The 20,980-nt window shown below is 36.2% G+C and overlaps 3 protein-coding genes across 4 annotated transcripts; 2 read left to right on the plus strand and 1 right to left on the minus strand.

Moving 5' to 3' along the window:
• Window positions 1-510: 510 nt before the first annotated feature.
• LOC137744960 (transcription initiation factor TFIID subunit 8-like) lies at window positions 511-1,985 on the minus strand. The gene has a single exon (XM_068484789.1). The coding sequence runs from the start codon at window positions 1,851-1,853 to the stop codon at window positions 666-668; it is 1,188 nt and encodes a 395-aa protein (XP_068340890.1). The 5' UTR covers window positions 1,854-1,985; the 3' UTR covers window positions 511-665.
• Window positions 1,986-6,628: 4,643 nt separating this feature from the next.
• LOC137745445 (uncharacterized) lies at window positions 6,629-7,409 on the plus strand. The gene is made up of 3 exons (XM_068485409.1): window positions 6,629-6,828; window positions 6,944-7,022; window positions 7,183-7,409. Exons 1-3 carry the CDS (start codon window positions 6,677-6,679, stop codon window positions 7,249-7,251), a joined length of 300 nt encoding a protein of 99 aa, XP_068341510.1. The 5' UTR covers window positions 6,629-6,676; the 3' UTR covers window positions 7,252-7,409.
• Window positions 7,410-10,011: 2,602 nt separating this feature from the next.
• LOC137745652 (thylakoid lumenal 15.0 kDa protein 2, chloroplastic) lies at window positions 10,012-12,423 on the plus strand. Of its 2 annotated transcripts, none has more exons than XM_068485644.1 (6): window positions 10,012-10,322; window positions 10,430-10,527; window positions 11,459-11,549; window positions 11,767-11,835; window positions 11,921-12,030; window positions 12,145-12,423. In XM_068485644.1, the coding sequence occupies exons 1-6, from the start codon at window positions 10,109-10,111 to the stop codon at window positions 12,235-12,237; spliced, it is 675 nt and encodes a 224-aa protein (XP_068341745.1). In that variant the 5' UTR covers window positions 10,012-10,108; the 3' UTR covers window positions 12,238-12,423. The 2 variants fall into 2 exon arrangements, with proteins under 2 accessions (XP_068341745.1, XP_068341744.1); XM_068485643.1 differs by having other exon boundaries at window positions 10,018-10,322; window positions 10,424-10,527.
• The last annotated feature ends 8,557 nt before the right edge of the window (window positions 12,424-20,980 follow it).

Raw genomic sequence — 20,980 nt, forward strand, 5'->3', positions numbered from 1 at the left:
TCGAAGTAGCTATGCCTGCTTCTCAAACTGGAGTTCAATGACAGATGACTTAGCAACTTATGTGGAAGTGGTTTACTGTCACGTGATGTCGCAATACAATAATGCGCCACAGTAACGGTGAACCTCTTGCAAGCAAGTTGTTGCTCATTTGAATCTATAAAGGGACACCAGTCATAGGAAAATCAAGTGTTGTCTTTGAATTTCCAATTTAAAAGCAGCATGGGAAGTAATTTTCAGACATCTCTTTTCTCCTTCGCCTCACCTCAATTTATCCTTATACGTACGTGGCGAGAAAAGAGGCGTGGGAAAACCGCTTTCCATTTTTCTTTACTTTAAATGACTACCCAAAAAGGAAATAAGGAAATAAAAGTTGAAGACCATGGAGGAGCACATGATTTCTACATGATCAAATCAATATTAGAATTCAATGTGTCAATACAAATATCAAATGGTGGTGAAAAAACCCCAAAAAACAACTTCAACCTAGAAAAATTGGTTCACAAGAAAGCATGGAAATTGAAAGGAAAAAAAATACATTTACATTACCTCTAACAAAAAAATATGTGAGAGTGGGACTACTAACAGCCAGACTCTACTTGTAGAACAACGAAGTACACAAAAGCCCCACTTCTAAAATCCCTAGAAAACCAGTCAGTCAAATTAATCTACAACTGAGTGAGTTCCTGTGGGTTTTCCATCGACTGTCTAAGAATAAACTCTGCTCTCCTCTTCTTGTCATCCCTCTCCTCCTCTCGCCCGAACCAATATGCCGGTCTTCCGGAACCCTTCTTTTGCAGGCTCAGATCCGAAGATTGCCCCAAAAACTTCTTCCCGCTTCTCAACTTGAAATTCACTGCAGGTCTGGTTTCAGGAAGAAGCTGCCTCCTTTCGTCGTCTCCATCCATCCATGCTCCGCTTTTCACTGCTTCAATGGCGGGCGCAAACGCATCCAAAAGGGAAGAACCATCATTGTCGTTCCCTTTTGCCAATTCATCCGAAAACCGGGATGGCAAAACCACTTGGGATACTGATGCATCTTTCTCCCCCGGCTGGATTGGGGGTTCAAGGAATGGATTACTTTGATCAGTCTCATTCCCCTGTAATAATAACAATCCCTTTCCATCATTACCGCCGTTGCCACCAGCCAATGCCACTGCTGCAGAGGCTCCTCCTGAACTAGAAGCCTCTCCATTGCACAATAACCTCTGCTGCAGACTCAACAGAGACCTCTCAGCCTTCCTCCTCTGCCGAGCCTGCTCGATCTTATCTTCTCGAGGATCAGTCTTCCTCTCATTCCACATTGGTGTTTGAATGTAAGTGTGTGGATCAGGGAAAGCCGGCAACCAATTGGGCAAATGCTTACTTGGCGGTGCCTCCCCAAGCTGCTCAAAATTCGGGATCAATTTTCGTTGCTTGATCACTGGAAACCGAGGCAACGGCTGTGCAAACGGGATCTCCTCAGCCGAACCTACATACTCCACAATGCCTCTTACAATCCCGGACTCTGCAAGACAATGACCCACCTCCGCCGCACCCAAAAACCCTTGCGATGACTCCAAATCCTCCAGCGCCCTAATAATATCAAACACATTGGACTCGGTTCTGCCTGCCAAATTGGCGTAAAAACTCGACATCTTCCCTAAGTCACGGAGGTATCGGATGGCAATATCTGCCATGGCGTCCATCGCAGACTCTTTGAAGCTCTGAAACCCAACGCTCTCGCATATCTGCGCCACCGCAACTATCGACACTGCCCGGCCAAACTCATCGGCTCCTCCTCCTCCTGCTCTCCTCGGTACATTACTACTGGGTTGATTCACTCTGCTGCTACTGTCCACATCTCCATGGCTCATATTCAAACCCTCATATCACTCAGCTTTTTCTTCAACTCTCATATTAATCGACCCGTGAGCGCATTCCGGCAAGAACCCACGAATTTCCCCTCCCTTTCCCTCGTTTTCTCGGCAGTCAAACAGAAACATACAAGGGGGGAAAGAAAAATCGAGCTGGACACTCAGAAACCCTAGAAAAAACCCAGAACGCAAAGCTCAAAGATATTCAAAAATTGAAGTGAAAGAGACGCATTTCTCGGAGTCTTTCTGCAAATTGAAGACTCCGGAACACGAATCAGAAGCCAAATTGCAGAGTTCGAATTCAGATTTTGAGAAACATCGCAAACCCTCGAGGAAGGAAGGGAAATTGGGTACGGTTAGGGTTTGTGAGAAGGAAGAAGGTTCGGAATATGGAGGGAATTTAAGAATTTTTTAAAAGAAAAAAAAATTGAAATTCGATAAATTTCTGGTAAGACCCTACAGCAAAATTGGCATCAAAATTCAAAAGGGAAGGAGATTTGGGGAAACAAAGAGAGAGAAGAAGGCGAGGGAGGTCGATGATGAGAACGGGGGGTTTGGGTTTACCTTTATAGAGATTTCACCAAACTCGGAGGCCCTATATGGGCCTTTTGGTGGGCTTGGAATATGGATGGGCCTTCTGCTGAGGGGGTTAGGATGATTTATTATTATATTTTTGTTAATGATATTACTACTCTTGCTCTGAGTAATGTTAAGAGTCCCACTATAATCTCTACTAGTTAACAGAACTTTTTTGTCAACCGAAAGATAGTGAAAAGACAAATTAATCTTCTATCAAACAAAAAAAATGATGGGCAAAAATGTAATTTTATAGGTCCAAATTTTACTGTTTTTTACTGAAACCTCATCTACAAGTAATATTAAAATACCTCCAATATTTAAAAACAAAAAAAAAACAAAAACCTCCCACTCCCCCTCACGTTCTCTCTCTCTCCCTCTCTCCTTCTCATTTTCTAAAAAAATGTGTTTATACACACAAAGTGTGTAGACAAATGCTAGTGTATATTAAGAGAATGAGAGTTATATGAACTTGAAATATAGTGGACTGAGTCATATTAAAAACATAAAAATAAAAAATAAAAAAAAACTATGTAAAGGGGAGGGGAGATTGTTTGAACTCGAAATGTTGTGGATTGAAAAGTAACACGACAAAATATTTTTTTTTCTTTTAATTTATTATTATTAATAGGGAGAAGAGAGTTCAAAACTATTATAATAAGTTAAAGATGAAGAGATTTTCTAACTAGAAAAACATCCTAATCTACTAAAATATTGAATCACATATCAACCATATCCTAGTGTCTCAAACTTAAAACACACCAACAATAGGATTTCTGGAATCCACAAGATTAAATAAAATACGAAGTTCAATTGATATAATCTGAAATTTGCTAAATACAGCAGAGAACAACTAGGCTTTATATAGGATCGTCTCCTAATTCTTTCGGGGAAAACATAAACAACACAGAAAAAAGACAAACTAAATTATATCTTATTGCCAGTAAATAAATAATTCCTAATCAAGATGGCTACGCTGAATCAGTTCCCTCCACTTGAAAAAAAGAAAAAAAAGAACAACTCATCCTCAAGTTGCCTCTGCATACAACGGCTCTTCATTAGCATGGTACTCGTAGATATCAACCACGTTACAAGTCCTTGAAATTTATTTCACGTCCCAATCCTGAAATATGTCTAGAATCAACGCGTATCGTTTAGGGGTACAAGTGCAAGGAAAGACAAACAAAATACACAAAAGAATATAGATATTTAAATTCACAGTAAAGTAAGTTGGTGGTGTCTCTACCCCAAAATTTATAACAATTGTACAACAAAAGCTCATAACCCTCACTAGGGCAAAAGGAATGCAAGGAAGATATGAAGGCATAGTCACTCCAAGTTCTCTGAACTTTTCACTGCTACCCTGGAAGTACCCCGTACCTACTATACCCTGTCACCTGCACAATCGCCTCATATACCGTGAGAATGGTGCACCTGGCAAAGCAACAACCCGGATAAGCTGCAAAGCTTGTGTGAGTGAAGTAATCCAACGTATGTGATAACCATAAAACAAGTCCATCGATCTCAGCATATAAATACCAATCATAAAAACATCAACTATTCAATGAAAATTCTAAATGAGTGACCCAAACGTCCATTTCATAAATATGTTGAAAACTAGGGTTAGAGCAACATAGTTTAGCCGAAGCCTATAACTCCGAAATTTTCGCATTCTAGACCAACAAAATCCAAGGAAGATAGGGTTCCATACCACTCAATGGAACAGAAATAGAAAAGGACTTCTGGACCACTCAATGTAATCCAGCGAAGATAAAGTTCTGGACCACTCAACGAAACCGAGTAGGAAATGAAATTTTGGACCACTTAACAGGATCTAAGCGGAGGAGGGTTCCAGACCAACTTAACGAAATCAAGTACGAAGCGGGATTTGGACCACTCAACAGAATTCAAACATAACACAATTCCAAACTACTCAACGAAACCGTCTAGAAAGAGGAATTTCGGACCACTCAATGGAACCCAAGCAAAACATTGTTTGTGACCACTCAACATAACCGAGTAGAATTCTAGGAACCTAGTTCGGAACAGCTTCATGGAACTAGACAGGATACGAGTTCTATGTCATAATTCTCATGACAATGGGTTAACGGTCCTCTAATAGCCCTCACATTTCACAGACATTTCAAATATTTATAGCAAACCACATTTCATACAAATAGAACAATGATTGAATTTAAAAGCAATAATTAATAAAAAAAAACACATTTTGTAAATCCATGCCATGTCCACTAAATATACAAGCATGATAATTTTTGGAGTAATAACCAATAACACATTTATTAAAGTTGGAGTTCGTGCTACAATGCCCTAGCACAACGATTGAGGTGCTTAAGTACAATCGTTGCCTAAACAAATTACAAGTCTGCTCTTAGAATTCTAGTGATAAAACACATAATTCTAGGTTGTACACATGTTGACCCTAAAAATTACAAAGCTTACGTGGCGCGCAGGCCGAGTAACTAATGAGCTAACTACGTCCTTCAATTGTATGCGGGGCGTCCCAACTCGTCGGCCAAGCTCGGCCGAGAAGTAAAATTTGTTGATCTTGTGTTGAGCGCATCGTTGACTTCTTGATCTTGTGACTGCGGTCGAGGAACGAACACGTCTTGGCCTTCGGGTTCTAGAGCCTGAAGACAAGGCTGCTAATTCTGCGAAGTTCAATATCAAATTTAGGGTGCCGAATGTAGTAACCTGGTAACACCTCGCTTCGCTAAAAAGGCTAATGAGATGACCTCTGCCAATAAGGATTCGAAAATCCTTCTCAACCGAGACTTGGATAGATAGCCAGTCGACCTCGACGCAGTGCTGTTTATCCAAATTAAAGGTGCTCCGGGAACGACTGATTATACGACAACAGTGCTGTTTATCCAAACTGAAGATGTCACCGGTTGCCTTCACAGTGCTGTTTATCCAAACTGAAGATGTGTTGGCAAAAAAAGAAAATAAAAAATATCAAGATGTTTGAGAGGTTTGCGCAGTGCAGTTGTGTGTTGAATTGGAGGTCCCTTGAATGTTGCATTGAGTCTTGTATTTATAGTATTCATATTTTCTGCTTGGCAAGGTCTGATAATATTGCAGAGTTCGGCTACAACTCAAACTCGCGGAGCAAAAACTGACCCGTGTCAGAGGCCTACCCTTCAAATTGCTACCCTTCTAGGCTTATCACATCATAGTCAGAACTCCTATCAATGCCTTGCTTTATCCCATTAAAACTCCCAATGCAACTATAAAACTTTCTTTTCCATAATATCTGTTCAGATGCAACCACACATACAATGTGAATTGCATATCCAACTTTTGCACGGCAATAGTCTTCAATCTCATCCATATCTCCTTATAGTCCTATCTGACCAACATTTAATTTGCACACAAATGTTTGCTTAACCAGATAAGAGTCTCAAAGCTTTGAGATATAGTTTGCATCCCATTTATCTTATATAAAAAAAATTCTTTACCAAAAGATAATTATTATGATAAAACCATAATATTATCTTTTAATAACAAAATTATCTTTCCATCCGCCGATCTAGAACTATGCTCAACCAACGGCTTCGATTGCTCGGGACGATAATGTAAAATCGGATCCAAATAACACATCAATTACAAAAGTCAACCCTTGTTCAAAGTTCAACGGTAGAGTCAATAACCGTAGTAATTCAATTCGAAAGATTTGCACGTCAGATTTTCGATCTGTAGTTTTTCAAGTAGTCCATTATAATAAATTGGGTAAAGAGTAAAGATTTTTTTACGGTGGTCTAGATTATCTGATATTCCAAACATTTAAACTATTAGATTTTTATTTTAACACACAAAAACTAGAATCTTACAAGTCAAAAGTCCGAAATATTCTGTATTCTAAAGTACCCTAGAACTTTTGTCATGACTCATGAGTTTGTAATCAAAATCCCAACTCCCCTTTTTAATAGGGAATTGTTATTAGCACTCCAAAAATCTCATTCTACACTCCAAATCTTTTTATATTTGGAAAGAAAAATACATTTGTGAGGAGTGTAAAATGAGATTTTTGGAGTGCTAATAATATTTCCCTTTTAATAATTAATACAGATTAGCAGGGCCCATGTTTGGGTTTTGGGCTCGGGATTTGTACGGGCCTGTTATACCCGTCAGGGCCCAAATATCAAAACTCAAGAGTATATATATCTGCTCATTGTGTTCATGGGAGGTGGAGGATAAGAGAGCGCAGAGAGCAACGGAGAGACTGAGAAATGGAGAAGTACTTCGGTAACGCATACAGAGGCGACCCGGGGATCCCACACGCCGATCCGGAACGATTTGTGAACATATGGATCGGGTCCGCCGCCTTCTCAGCCCTCACCTGGGTCAATCCCTACATGTGGCAGCTCTCCAATCAGTTCAAGTATGTCACCGTTTTTTGAGTTTTGACGATTATCCAGTTTGTGATTTGGTTGTAATTTTGTGTTTATTGAATTTCTGAATTTATTTTTTTCCTAATTTTGAAAAAATGGTTGCAGTTGGCATGACAAAGCAATGCTGTTTGAGCAGTACCACTGGAAGAAGGCCATGAAGAAAGGGGAGCCCTACAAATTTAAGGTATGTTTGGTTGGTTGTGTCCCAAAAGTTGAAAAAAAAAAAGCTGAAATTTTGAAGCTTTCTACCGATTTTTATGAAACCCAATTGGTAATTTTGTGGGTTTTGAAATTTTTGGAGCCCTATAATTTAAGGGAATTTTTTTTTTTTTCTGCTGTTGCAGTGGAACGAGTACATGGACAGGGACCACAGGGAGTCCTACTATTTCAACTGGCCTGTTTACTTCCCTTAGCTGTTTTTACTTGTATGTTGAAATGGGCATGCTCTTGTTTCGAATTCGACTTAGCTGAAACTCTCATAGCATGAAGGGTTATAAGCTTTATTATGCCTCTTCATTGTAATCATGTATTGAATCGAGTGCTTAAATCCGAATTTTATCCTTTATCATTGCTAATGCCATTGAGTTGTGTGATGTGATCATTTTTTCTGCAGGTGATTGAGTTTGAAAATGATTTCCGCACGCCCATTTCCTCCCCATGCACGCCCCTATTTTTTATAGCCTTGGAATCCAGGAACATAAATAAACACGGGCGTGCGGAAAAGTGGTTTGCAAAAATTATTTCCTTTGAATCTCTGCATTTGTAATGATATCTGACAAGCATCGTAACATATTTTGTCATTCTTATTCAAACATGATGCTGGCCTTTTCGGGATAAAAGTTGCATAAGCTAATGCAAAACTATCTTGATTGCTAGCACATTGCAAGCTATTTGGTACATTTTGTGAATTGGTAGGTGGGGGAAAAATTGTTTAGGTTGAAAAGCATTATTTTGGGTAATTAGCTGCATGATTAAGACGGTATGTGAGAACTTTTCTGCTAGAGATTTGCTTGGAGAACTCTCGTAGCTGCGTTACTACAGGATTCAGCTTCGTTCTCTTCTGGACAAGTGAATAATGTAAGTCTTATAAGGGTTCTTAATAGTGTTTTGATTGAGAAGATTGCCACTTAACCTCAGGTGTCCTGTTTGCATAATGTGCTAATAGAAAGGATTATTGTCCTAACGTTTAAGGGAATGAACCCCTCCCTTAACTTCCCCAAGGACAAAAGTCCTTGGAGTGTCATTGAAGTACTCTAGCTTAGGTCCTAAGATTAAATGCACTTGGTAAAAAGGGACTGGGATTGCTACTTAGTACTCCAGTCTGGTGGTATTCCTCTTCACTTGTAGGTGAGAGGTCTTAAGTTCAAATCTTGTGGATGACGAATTCGATACCAAATTAGGTTGCCTAGTGTGGCTTAGCCGAACATCCCCCTTCCTCTTAGTGTAAAAATATATCGTCGTACTCAAAAAAAGAAAAGAAAAAAAAGGGACTGGGATTTGCTTTACAAAGGTTGTTATCAAAGGTTAGTGGAGCTAGGTTATTCACCTTGAGGCTGTGAGCTTTCTCATTTTCTTGCCAAGCAGTTCTGAATCCTTTCTATGGAATCCATGACTTCATTGAAAGTATTACATTAATTTAGGAGGAGAGGAGTTTTGAACTCGAGATGCATGGTAGAAACACAACACTTTATTAATTAGGATATTGGATCATATGCAAAAACCCATAAAATTTTGGATAATTGCATTCACTTACAAATCACATAAAATAAGTAAAATATGACGTTGGAATATAGCCCGTCTACTAGTCTAGCTATTCTCAGTCTCCAATTTATTTAAATAAGCTGTTTTTCAGCTCCAATCTCGTGGACGAGAAATTTGTTTTTTTTCTTTTCAATTTATTACTATTATGGGAGAGGAAGGGATCGAAATTATTATGCTATTTTGGAAAGAAGGAGTTTTAAACCTGAGATGTATGAGTATAAATTCAACATCCTATCCACTAAGATATTAGACCACATGTGATCTTGTGGACAAAATTATTAATAAATAAATAAATGAAAAACAAGTAATGCCCCATGAATTTTGGATGTTATTTCACTCCTCTTCGAACCTTGAAATAGATTTTGAGGCCCCTAAATTTTCATGGTTCCGTTAATTCATCACATGGTTCAATGCATATGACCAACTTATGAGGGCATATTATGTTAAAAAAATGTTACATTCACTAGTTCAATTAGTTTTTTTTTTAATTTTTTTATGAAGAATAAATTTATTAAAGCTTAAAACCTCTAAAATAACTGTTTCCTATACAATTAAAATTAAAAGCTTTCATAGCCGAAATCAGAAGACAAAAATGTGGGTTGGCAACATTGAGGCTCACATGAGCTAATGCGTTCACCATGAAATTAGTCTCCTTATAAATATGCTTTCAATTGATATGCCGAAATTCTAAAGCCAACCATTTTGATGTCCTCTATGATAGGTTTAAGATGCTAATGAGGCATCCAAACATCTTGCACCACATGGATGACAAGCTTAGAATCCCCTTACACCATCAGCTTCTTCACACCTTTGCACCTAGCAAACAAAAGTCATTCCTTTAAAGCAACAACTTCCGCAACCGAAATGGTGGCGCCATTAAGGTGCAATGCCCCAACACCAACATGTTGCCCCTCCTCATTTCTTAATAATAACAAAAGCAGTTGTAGAATGATCCAAACTAACTGACCCATCAAAGTTTAATTTCACATAACTAGGAATTCTAGTAAATTAGTAAAAAATAAAAATAAAATAAAATAAAATTGTCAAATGATAGATTTTGTTATATTAGAATTTAGATTAGCCATCGACAGGGTTTGAACCCACGCCGTCATGCAATGACTCAACACATTTCCACATTATGGTAAAAGACCACTTACAATGAATTGAGACTTTTAAGAATGTAAGGTCATTCTCAATTTTGACGAAATAATTACCAAAACGAACTATAGGAGACGTTAACATGAAACATTAGTCATTCATCCATTCCTATATCATTTAATGCTACGTTAGTGAAAATAGAAGATCTAAATAGTTAAAGAAACTAATTCTAACGGCCAAGCCAACAGTAATATTAAATCATATGTAACATTGAAACCATACCCAAATTCAAAATTAAAGGAACTTGCCACTTCCATGTGAAAATTACACTAAAAATAAAAGAAAAAGATTAACATCCCATTATCCACAACCTTTTCAGCTGCCACGGTGCCAGACCAGAACCAGGAAACCATGGCATATCTCCATCCGCCATGTCCGTCGCCCACTTCCCACCCAACCTCACGTCCTGCATTCAAACCATCCATCACTGTCACTACGTCGTCTCGTCATCTCCCTTCAACCCAAAAGCCCACAGCCAATTCCAACAACTGGGTCTCGGACTTCCGGTCCAAGTCTTTAAATTTAGTGCTTTCAGGGGCTCTCACTCTCGGACTCTCTCTCTCAGGTCAGGCAAGCTTTTCCATGTTTTTGTTATCCTTTTCTGCTATTGCATATAATATAACATAGAACACCAGAAATGTAAAAACTCCATTTATCTTTGTGTAGGAGCAGGAATTGCAGAGGCAAAAGTTGGAGTGAACAAACCAGAATTGCTTCCCAAAGAGTTTAGCCCTGTAATTGATGTAGCTGGCTTCCTCTCTGATGGCCAGGTCCTAATTCATATCTTTAAGTTTCCGGTTTTCGGTTTGTATGCTTTGGTTTTTGTTGACTCACTTATGTTCTGGATTCAATGACCATGAATGTAGTAGTGTTCTGAGTAGTTAGTTTGAGTTCATTGAATTCTTGTGTGTTTAAATGTTCTTAACTAACTAGGTATTCTGTCTTGCCAATATAGAACATATCCATATAAAACCATTGTTGCCAATTTGACAAATTTATACATTCAATTCAACCATTGTTACATCCGAATCTCTACAAGCTGGGTCTTGATCAATGTCCCTATGTAAGTTGGGTCTGGACAGAGACTCTAACAAAAAACTTGGACTACTTGGATCTAACAGAAGACATGACACAAAACCAAGTGCAATGACATTCTAGGATTTATATAGCCAACTCCACTTAGTGGGATAAGGCCTTCAATTGTTGTTATTGCACATTTACCCCTTGCCTCGCTATGGAGTATTTTTATTACATGTTGAATTTTGTATGGCTTGGGACAATCTGTTCGTTATTCCGTTATTTTAATAGGAGGTAGAGCCGGTGAGGGTTTTAGCGAGAATGGACTGTGGGTTGAAGAGATTGTGTGAGGGTTTGGTTACTGTTGATGAGGGTGTATTGATAAATTTTAAATTTAATTTTAGTTGCATCTTGTCCTTGACGGTAATTGTAAAATAGGGTAGAAAAAGTCACTTCACTTAAAAATTTAAGTTGGATGTAGAGATACAAAACATGTATTCAAATAGAATTTCCCTTTCAGTTTTTCAATTGTTTTTCTTAGATTTTAGGGTTGAAAAAATGGAAAACTTGCATGTAAGTTATATTGGGAAATGGGATTTTTTATTTTTATTTTTAAAACCTTTTGAATGAAATCAGAGAATTAAATTGAGCTCAAGTATGTTATGTATGGTAAAATTTTTCCAGGAGAAAAGACTAGCCGAAGAGATTGCTGATATAGAGAAGTATACTGGATACAAGCTGAGGGTTCTTGCCCAGAACTATCCTGACACACCAGGTTTGCTCAACGTTTTGTAAGGCTTTGGCATTCACCAAGCAGAGTAGTTTGCTTTTGTTTTCTTGTTTCAAATATGGATTGACATGAGAAAGTGTTCTCTTGTCATGCAGTCTAACAAATCAGGTTGCCAAATCGTAAATCAGATTATGTTTGAGATATTGTCTGAGAATATCACATTTACATGGCCTTTACAGTTTTGTTTTCCAACTTTTTGCAGGTTTAGCGATTAAGGATTTCTGGCGAGTGGATGATAGAACTATTGTCTTTGTTGCTGATCCGACCTTTGGTATTGAACACATACTCACTGATCTGTTATATTTACGCTTTTCTTTCCTAGGTTAATTAATGTGTCTCTTGATCTCTTTGAGCAGGCAATATACTAAACTTCAACGTGGGAGCTTCAGTTGATCTAGATGTTCCACGCAGCTTTTGGAGCCGCTTGGCAGGGAAGTATGGAAATATGTTTTACTGGAAAGAGAAGGTGAAGTTAGGGCCCTATTCTTTCGATAACTGAAGTTGTTATGTGGTTGTTTGCATTGCAATGCACGACATTTTCTTGAGAAAATAATATCATTGTACCTGCTGGATGGAATAGGGAGAAGATGGAGCGATTGAATCTGCAGTGATGGCAATATCTAGCTGCTTGAAAGAACCCGTAGACGCAAATAATTGCTCTGAGGTAAAATAGTAGTGCAATGAGTACTTACACTGATTCCTTCATTTGCACCCTGTCAATCTTGTAAAGTAGGATTGTAAATGTTAAAACATGTATGATGACGTTCAAGAGAAGGTATATTGATTCTAAACGAGTTGCTTCTCAATTTGGTCTGCTTTTTTCGAAGCAATGGAGAAATTAGTGACTATTCTTGTGTCATCTGTCTGTGTGACTCTAATAAAATGTAAATCGAAACCTAATTATATGTATTTCAGTTCTCACTCGACATTTTCCATCTCACGTTCTTGTTTTTCCGACCTAATTATATGTATTTTAGGGTTTACAATGTCGATGCCATTGGTGACAAGATGAGCTGCCATGAACCGAACTATGAATCACATTTTAGCTTCTGTATAACTGTGAACATTTTACCATACAGTTCACTAGAGATCTTACTTCTAGATACAAAGGTTTGGAATTAATACAACCACTAAGTTTATTAGTTAAGGATTAATCTCGAGAAAAACTTTCATTCATCGTATTCCTCGTCATTCTTTCATGGGATAGAGAAGTCTCTTGCTTTTTTGTTTGTCTCGGATTGAACTTTCTAGTTCAAAGTATTGAGTTGGTGGTGGAATAAACTCAAGGCTAGTACAATCAACTTCATATCATTCACCAAAATGTATGTTCTCTTAAGAAAGGTAGGGTTCCACCCTAAAACGTATTTGTAATAAAAGACTAACCCAATTTTTAATAAGTTTATGCAAGACTCTTTAACTTTCTGACGTTGGACAACTCTCATCAATTCCTCACATTCCCGAGGTCCAAATAGATAGGGTCCCATCAATACCACTTAAATATTGAAAGAACCTAATTATGAAAACAAAATGAACAGACTTGTAATGAAGAAGTAATAATATGAAGACAATTAGAATATTCCTTCCTAATAATAATAAAAAAAAGATTAATATAGAGCAACGAAACAAGTGCAAACGGAGCATTTGGCTGGAATTTTCCACCGCCATGACCATTAGTCCATTTCCATGTTCCAATTGTTCATTAAAAAAATAAAACGAAAAGGAAGAAGAAAAGCTCCAAATTTGTTGGTCCTAACCTGGCCAAACACGGTATAAATCATTCCAGTGCGTTTATAAGTACAGATTCGTATTACTATATTCAAGAATTCTCCAATGCCGGTGCTTACCGAGTTTAGGATAATTTGCTTATCTGGGCGAGCTTCCTACCTTATAAAAATGTTTTAGTTGATTAAGTATTTAGCTATGTTAAAGAGACCATACTTGTAGACTATATGATGTGACGATTGATGATTGAATTCTTTTTTTTAAATCATTAAAGTAAAATCTAACCATCAACCGTCACGTAATTTGATTTATAAATTATGGTCTAAAACGATGGTATCTCTAGTATTTTTCTTTGATAAGTGACCTAACCTCTACTTTTTGAAAAAGTTGTGGTGTGAAAAAGCTACTTTGAAGGTAACTTGAAAAAGCTTCTGTGCAAAAGCATCTGCGCAAATTGAATTCGAAAGAGGCGAAGAGCAGTTTAATGAAACTTGTTAAAGTACAATAATAACCTTATATATTTTTTCATAATCTCTTTATCCTCTCCATCAGTGGTGGATCTAGGAAATATTATTGGGGGGAGAAATAAGAATAGGGGTGCAAAATTTTTGGATGGATTAACATGCAAATTAGCATTCATCGAGCCTTGGTAGGCATGAGGTTGTTTGCGAAGTCATATTGCACGCCCAAAGACAGATATCAACAACTTCTGATTGAGCATGTCGACTGATGTCAATAACTTTTGGGCGAACATGCCAACATATGCCGAGTGAGCCTATTGAAAGATGCCCATAGCAATGCATACAAAGACATAAGACTAGCAACTACCATGCTCAGTGCCCATAGAGGCAATTCGTCAAGCAGTTGAAGGGCAACTTTCAAGAGCATCACAGATTTTCAAAGGGCAGCCCCAAGCTCTTCCATGGAGGATTTCTAAGCTTGGATGACCCACCTTACCCCAAGTTGGATCCGCCCTTGCCCATGAACCACCTATCTACCATCTCTTGCAACACCAGACTCCCCATATAACCTGGCTTTGTTTAACAGAAAATAGCTTCAGCAATTCCTAGGTCTTGAATCCGATGAGATCAGGCATAGTGAAAGCTAAAGAAGATAAACGAAGAAATACCTTTTTTTTTTTTCTTATTCCGTCTTTGTTTATACATTGCTGCCATAGGAATCAAAATATGTTCATTGTTAATAAGATAACAATTTTGCATATTTAGAAGTAAGTTATTAAATTTAAGAGCATGTTCAAATAAGATGTCAAATATAATATGTCAAAATTTTATTTGATTGCTAGTGAGGCCAATTGAATATCTATGTTAAATCTTCTTCATTTTCAATGGATATGTCAAATCTTTATTTTATTTATATATTGGGCCCCATAGTTAGTTTTCACCCTATGTTGTCAATGGGACCATGCATTAAAAAGTTAGGGCTAATATTAGTTTATTACTCTGAAGTTTCTTGGTTTTCAACATTTCATAAATCAAGTTTTTTTTTTCGTCTCAATCTGGCACCTAAACTTATAATTCTGGGACACTTTCCTACATCCGTTAAGTTTTCTATCAGAATCTCCGTTAACTAATGACATAGCGCCCACGTGGACATGTTGCTCTATTTGTAGTTCGACACAATATTTGTCCTTCAATACTTTATAATCTTTCTAGTCTCTTCAAGTGTCCCAATATATTATCTACCCTTGCAAAAGGTTTAGTACGTTGCAACCATGTCATAATAAAAGTATTCAGTAAGGCAATTTATACTATCTATTGGTGTTGAGTATATAAATTGTGCTTTACCCTTCCAGGGCTAGCTTTTGAATCCTTCAAAATTTTCTACACTTCATGATACATTATCCTTTGAAATTTATATAGAGAAATTTGCTTTAATGCATACTATATGGAATTGCTTATGGATATATGCTTCCATCATTTCATAAATCTTCGTATCATATATAACTCTCCATTCATATGAAATGAAGTGAACTCGTTTCATAAATGCGAAATCATGTTTACTGGAGTATATCACTATTTTAGCTTTCAACTAGAAACCGATCATATGAGTCCATTTCTCCACGTTCTTACTAAATTGTAATGGAATTGCCTCTTTCCATTTTGGCCAGTAATTTTTCATTGACGTTTAACACAAGAACGTGACTCAATATCAACACTACTCATTAATGAATCTAGTAACTACTGTAAAACCAGAATTATTATTGATTATCATTAATTCATGATCCCACAATTCTCATGTGCATAGGCATGTATAGTTTATAAGCATTTCATTGCTTTGGATATCCTTGCCTCTTCAGGGACTTACATTGTCTCTTATAGGAAAATCATCTCTTATAAGATGAATTGTTTAGAGAATGTGGATCATAATCTCCTCTAGAGTGTTACAAAGCTTGGATTTTAATCTCCACTTCTGGGGAGTTGAAGTGTTGAACCATTAGAACCTATACGTCTATCATTCTTTAGGCATGAAACATATTAAAATTTCCATATCTATAAATTGTCCTTTTGGGACTGGTATCAATGCACCATCTTTCTTTTAACTTGTTAAAGCATTTAGTAGTTAACTAGTAATTGTCAAGATTTGATTACCGTTTTGTACATCATTTGAATGATATAAATTGGTGAGACGGAATAATAGTTGAAGCCGTGCTTGTTCTGTAGTTGTCGTAAACTGAGGTAGAGTTTACCAGAATTTTGACGCATTAAATGTTTTCTCCTTAGAAGTTCTTGACCATCAGTACAAGTAAGGTGATTGTGTGAATGTAAATGCACTTATTACTTGGGGTTGATTCCCATTATTAAACTTTGGTCCTTTATTTACTTAGTCAGCCGCTCAGTTTTTCCTTTTGAACTTCTATGGGTTCATTGTTGATCCTTCTACTTCAGCCTCTTGCACAACAAAAGTGGTGCGCAACCTTTGCCTTTGAATGGTCTTTCAAATGATCACTTTTCAGTGACTCATCCATGATTAGGAGCTTCATACATTTTCCCAAAATATTGTAGTTCTCTAGGACAATTAGACTCATTTGTAGTTTATTTTAGTCTTTCAAGTACTTGATGTGTGGCAACCTTTTTCTTGGAAGAAAAAAACTTTTATGAGATTTTAAGCAATCGTATCCTAAGATTGTAGCATGCTTTATTACATAAGATGTGGTGGGTGCTAATGTGCAGGTCTTAATCATCCTTATCCAGAGACAAAAGCTGACAAAAAATGACATCAATTGCTGTGTGTTAATTGTATGGTTTTCAAGTTGAAAGTATGTTTTATGAATGAGTTTGTATGCAATTAGCACACAACAATTGATGTCATTTTCCGTCAACTTTTGTCTCTAGATGGGGATGATTAAGACTACACATTAGCACCCACCACCTCTTATGTAATAAAACATGCTACAAACCTAGGAAATGGTTGTTTAAAATCTCATAAAAGTCTCTTTCTTCCAAGGAATGTATGCTACACATCAAGTACTTGGAAGATTGAAATAAACTGCAAATAAGTCTGAATTTTCCTGGAGGACAACAATATTTAGGAAAAATGTTGTGAAGCAAATTTTTAAAATTTCACCAAATGAGAAAAGACTTAAAGTAGCATAGGAAATAGGAGTATAACAGAAAAATACATGCACGAATTTGACAGATTCAAATTCCTATCTCAGTCGTAATCATTCAAAATTCCAACAAAATATTATGGATGAACAAAATGGAAATGAAAATAAGATTGTTTTCTTATCTTTTAACTTGATGCATTCTTCTTACATTTGTTCAAATAATAGGCTTTGTAGTATGCACTGTTGCTTCTTTTTACCCTTTCATTAATTTGGAAGTTTTGAATGTATTTTTACGTTGACGGTCTGATGTGTATTTCATCTTTTACTTGATTTAATTCACATTACATGTTTTCAACCTAAAGAAGCATCTTAAGAGCATCTCCAAAGAATATGTCAAATATAGTATATCAAAATTTTATTTGATGGTTGATGTGGCAAATTGAATACAAGTGCTAAATCTTCTTCTTTTCCAATGGATGTGTCAAATATTTATTTTATTGGGCGTAGAGTTATATTAACTATTAAAAAATAATCAAAATTAGTTTTAGTTTGTATTCTATTAGTTGTTAATGGGACCCATGCATTAAAAAATTAAATTAAATATATTTGACTCATTTGTTTGTTATAAAAAAAAGGCAGCTAGAAAGCAATGAGTCAAATGACTCACATGCCACATCATATATGACATATCTATTGGAGAATACTTGAATGTCTTTTAATCCTATTTGGCATATTTGACATCTTCTTTGGAGATGGTCTAATTAGTCTGCTATCCACTGCATACAAACTCATTCATGAAGCATGTTTTCAACCTAAAAACCATACAATTAACACACAGTAATCAATGTCAATTTTCATCAAATTTTGTCTCTTGATAGAAATGATGAAGACTTGCACATTAGAATCCACCACCTCTTATATAATAAAGTATACTGCAATTCTAAGAAAATGTTGCTTAAAATCTCAAAAAGTTTCTTTCTTCCAAGGCATGTACGTCACGCATCAAGTATTTGGAAAATTGAAATAAACTGCAAATTAGTATGAATTGTCCCAGAGAACTATAATGTTCAAAGAAAAATGTTGTGAAGCAAATTTTTAAAATTTCACAAAATGAAAAATGACCTTAAAGTAGCACTAGAAGTAAGACTAGAAAAAAAAAAAAAAATAATACTTCAACGAATTCAACAGATTCAAATTCCTATCTCAGACGTAATCATTCAATATTGCGGCAAAATATTATGGATGAACAAAATGGAAATGAAAATAAGATTGTTTCCTTATATTTTTACTTGATGCATTGTTCTTACATTTGTTCAAATACTAGGCTTTGTGGCATGCACTGTTGCTTCTTTTTACCCTTCACCAATTTGGAAGTTTTGAATGTACTTTTAAGTTGACAGTTTGATGTGCATTTCGCCTTTACTTGATTGAATTCACACTGCATGTTTTCTACCTGCACATTAGCACCTACCTCTTATGTAACAAAGCATGCTGCAATTCGAGGAAATGGTTGCTTAAAATCTCACAGAAGTTTCTTTCTTCCAAGACTTGTATACCATGCATCAAGTACTTGGAAGACTGAAATAAACTGCTAATGAGTCTAAATTATCCTAGAGAACTACAATGTTTAGGGAAAATGTTAAATTTTTAAAATTTCACCAAATGAAAGAGGTCCTTAATGTAGCAGAAAAAGTAGGACCATAACAGAAAAATACTTGCACGAATTCGATAGATTCAAATTCCTATCTTAGTCATAAACATTCAAGATTGCAACAAAATATAATGGATGAACAAAATGAAAATGAAAATGAGATTGTTTTCTTATCTTTTAACTAGATGCATTCTTCTTACATTTGTTGAAATAATAGTCTTTATAACAAGCACTGTTGCTTCTTTTTACCTTTTCATCAATTTGGAAGTTTCGAATGTATTTTTACGTTGATAGTCTGATGTGCATTTCATCTTTTACTTGATTTAATTCACACTGCATGTTTTCAACCTAAAGAAGCATCCTAATTAGTGCACTGTCCACTGTATACAACTCATTCATGAAACATGTTTTCAACCTGAAAACCATACAATTAACACATAGCAATTGATGTCATTTTTTTTCAATATTTGTCTCTGGATTGGGATGATTAAGACCTGCACATTAGCACCCACAACCTCTTATGTAATAAATCATGCTACAATCTTAGGAAAGTGTTGCTTAAAATCTCATAAAATTTTATTTCTTCCAAGGCATGTATGCCACTTATCAAATACTTGGAGGATTGAAATAAAATGCAAATGAGTCTAAATTGTCTTGAAAAAAAACTACAATGTTAGGAAAAACGTTGTGAAGCAAATTTTTAAAATTTCATCAAATGAAAAAGGGCATTAATTTAGCATAGGAAGTAGGACCACAACAAAGAAATACTTGCATGAATTTGACAGATTCAAAAACATAAAAATGAAAATTAAATTGTTTTATTATCTTTTAACTTGATGCATTCTTCTTACTTTTGTTCATATAGTAGGCTTTGTGGCATGCAATGTTGTTTCCTTTTACCCTTTCATCACTCTGGAAGTTTTGAATGAATTTTTACGTTGATAGTGTAATGTGCATTTCGCCTTTTACTTGATTTAATTCACACTGCATGTTTTCAATATGAAGAAGCATCCTAATTAGTCCCTTATCCACTGCATACAAACTCTTTCATGAAACATGTTTTCAAAGAGAAAAACAGTAGAAGAATTTCATGTTGATGTAAAACTATTTGATTAAAAATATTTTCTTGCTAAAGAATGAGTTAGGCATTTTGAGAGATATAGTTGAAGGAATGTTGAGTATTTTGAAAGGCTTGATTGAAAATGCATTCTCAGCAAGGAAGGGGAGTTATGCATTTTTGCAGGTTTGTCTTGTCATGGAGGACAGAGGTGGACATATATAGTGTTTTTTCCAATAGCAAATAGTAGCTTCGTTGGGGCCATGTCATCCAAACTTGTCAACAACAGTAGTGTAGCTTGAACCATAAAATTTACACGTTTCAACTTTTTCAGAGATATTTTAGCAGAGTTGCCCATGGTCGAACTTTATTAAGGAAAATCTCGACTTTTGAAATTCGAGGAGGGGTGACCTTTTGATTTTTGGGCAAGTAGCCATGTTGCCTCTCCTTTTATAAAGACATTAATTGTATCCAAAATGCATGCTCGAAAAATTGCTCACCTATGAAAATTGACTATGCTGTATTTTTGAGACTTCCATTTTTCTAACTTCTTTTTCTTTCATTAGCTGTTTTGATTTGAATGTTACAGAAGTGTTACAGAAGATGCACATGTGTCTATTTAGGACAATATATGGCACCGATCTTTCTTATCCTCCAACGGTCCTTTTACGATTGGAGACTTTATAATGAAGAATGATATAACTGTCACAGAAGTAGTTATGAACCTTCTCACTCTCATAGATAAAAGGATCTTGTAAAAAAGGTTTGATGAATTAGATGTTCAAGACTTTTTGGCTTTTAGTATTAACTGTACGAGTTCTGTATCTAACATGTGCCAATGTCTACTTGCTCAAACTCACCAAGTTGAATCATTAACAATTGAGGTGGAGAGTCTTAGACAAGAGATTAGAGGACTCAAGCATAAGAATAGAGAGTTGCATAGACTTGTAACTAATGCTCGACGAACTTGAGAAGAACGTTCGATCAGCTGTAGGAATCCAAAAATCGGATTTAAAATGACCATTAGAGGTTCGTGGCTAGATTCCGAATGCACTTGGTGCCTCCCCCTTTTAGAGTTTTGCTAAGTATTGAGGGTCCACATTATCAACCTTCATGAAAACTCTTTTTATTTACTTAGTTATACATGCCTAAAACTTCTGGTTCGACCTGTTAGCTGTAAGAAACCATGAAAATTTCTGGTTCTGACTAAAATGTACAAATGAGTTTTTAAGTCAAGATCAAAGTATACAATTAGGGATTAGGAACCTCAAGTCATCCTACGAGGTTTCTCCGAATATCTTCCATGTAATTATATGAATTCTTTTGGAAGTTGGAATCCATGATAGGTATTACATGCCTAAGACGTCGACAGTAACAAAATCGAGTTTTCCTAAGTCCACCATTTTCTTATTCCCGAA

The sequence above is a fragment of the Pyrus communis genome, chromosome 9, assembly GCF_963583255.1.
Source record: "Pyrus communis chromosome 9, drPyrComm1.1, whole genome shotgun sequence".
NCBI classification, from domain to species: Eukaryota; Viridiplantae; Streptophyta; class Magnoliopsida; order Rosales; family Rosaceae; genus Pyrus; species Pyrus communis.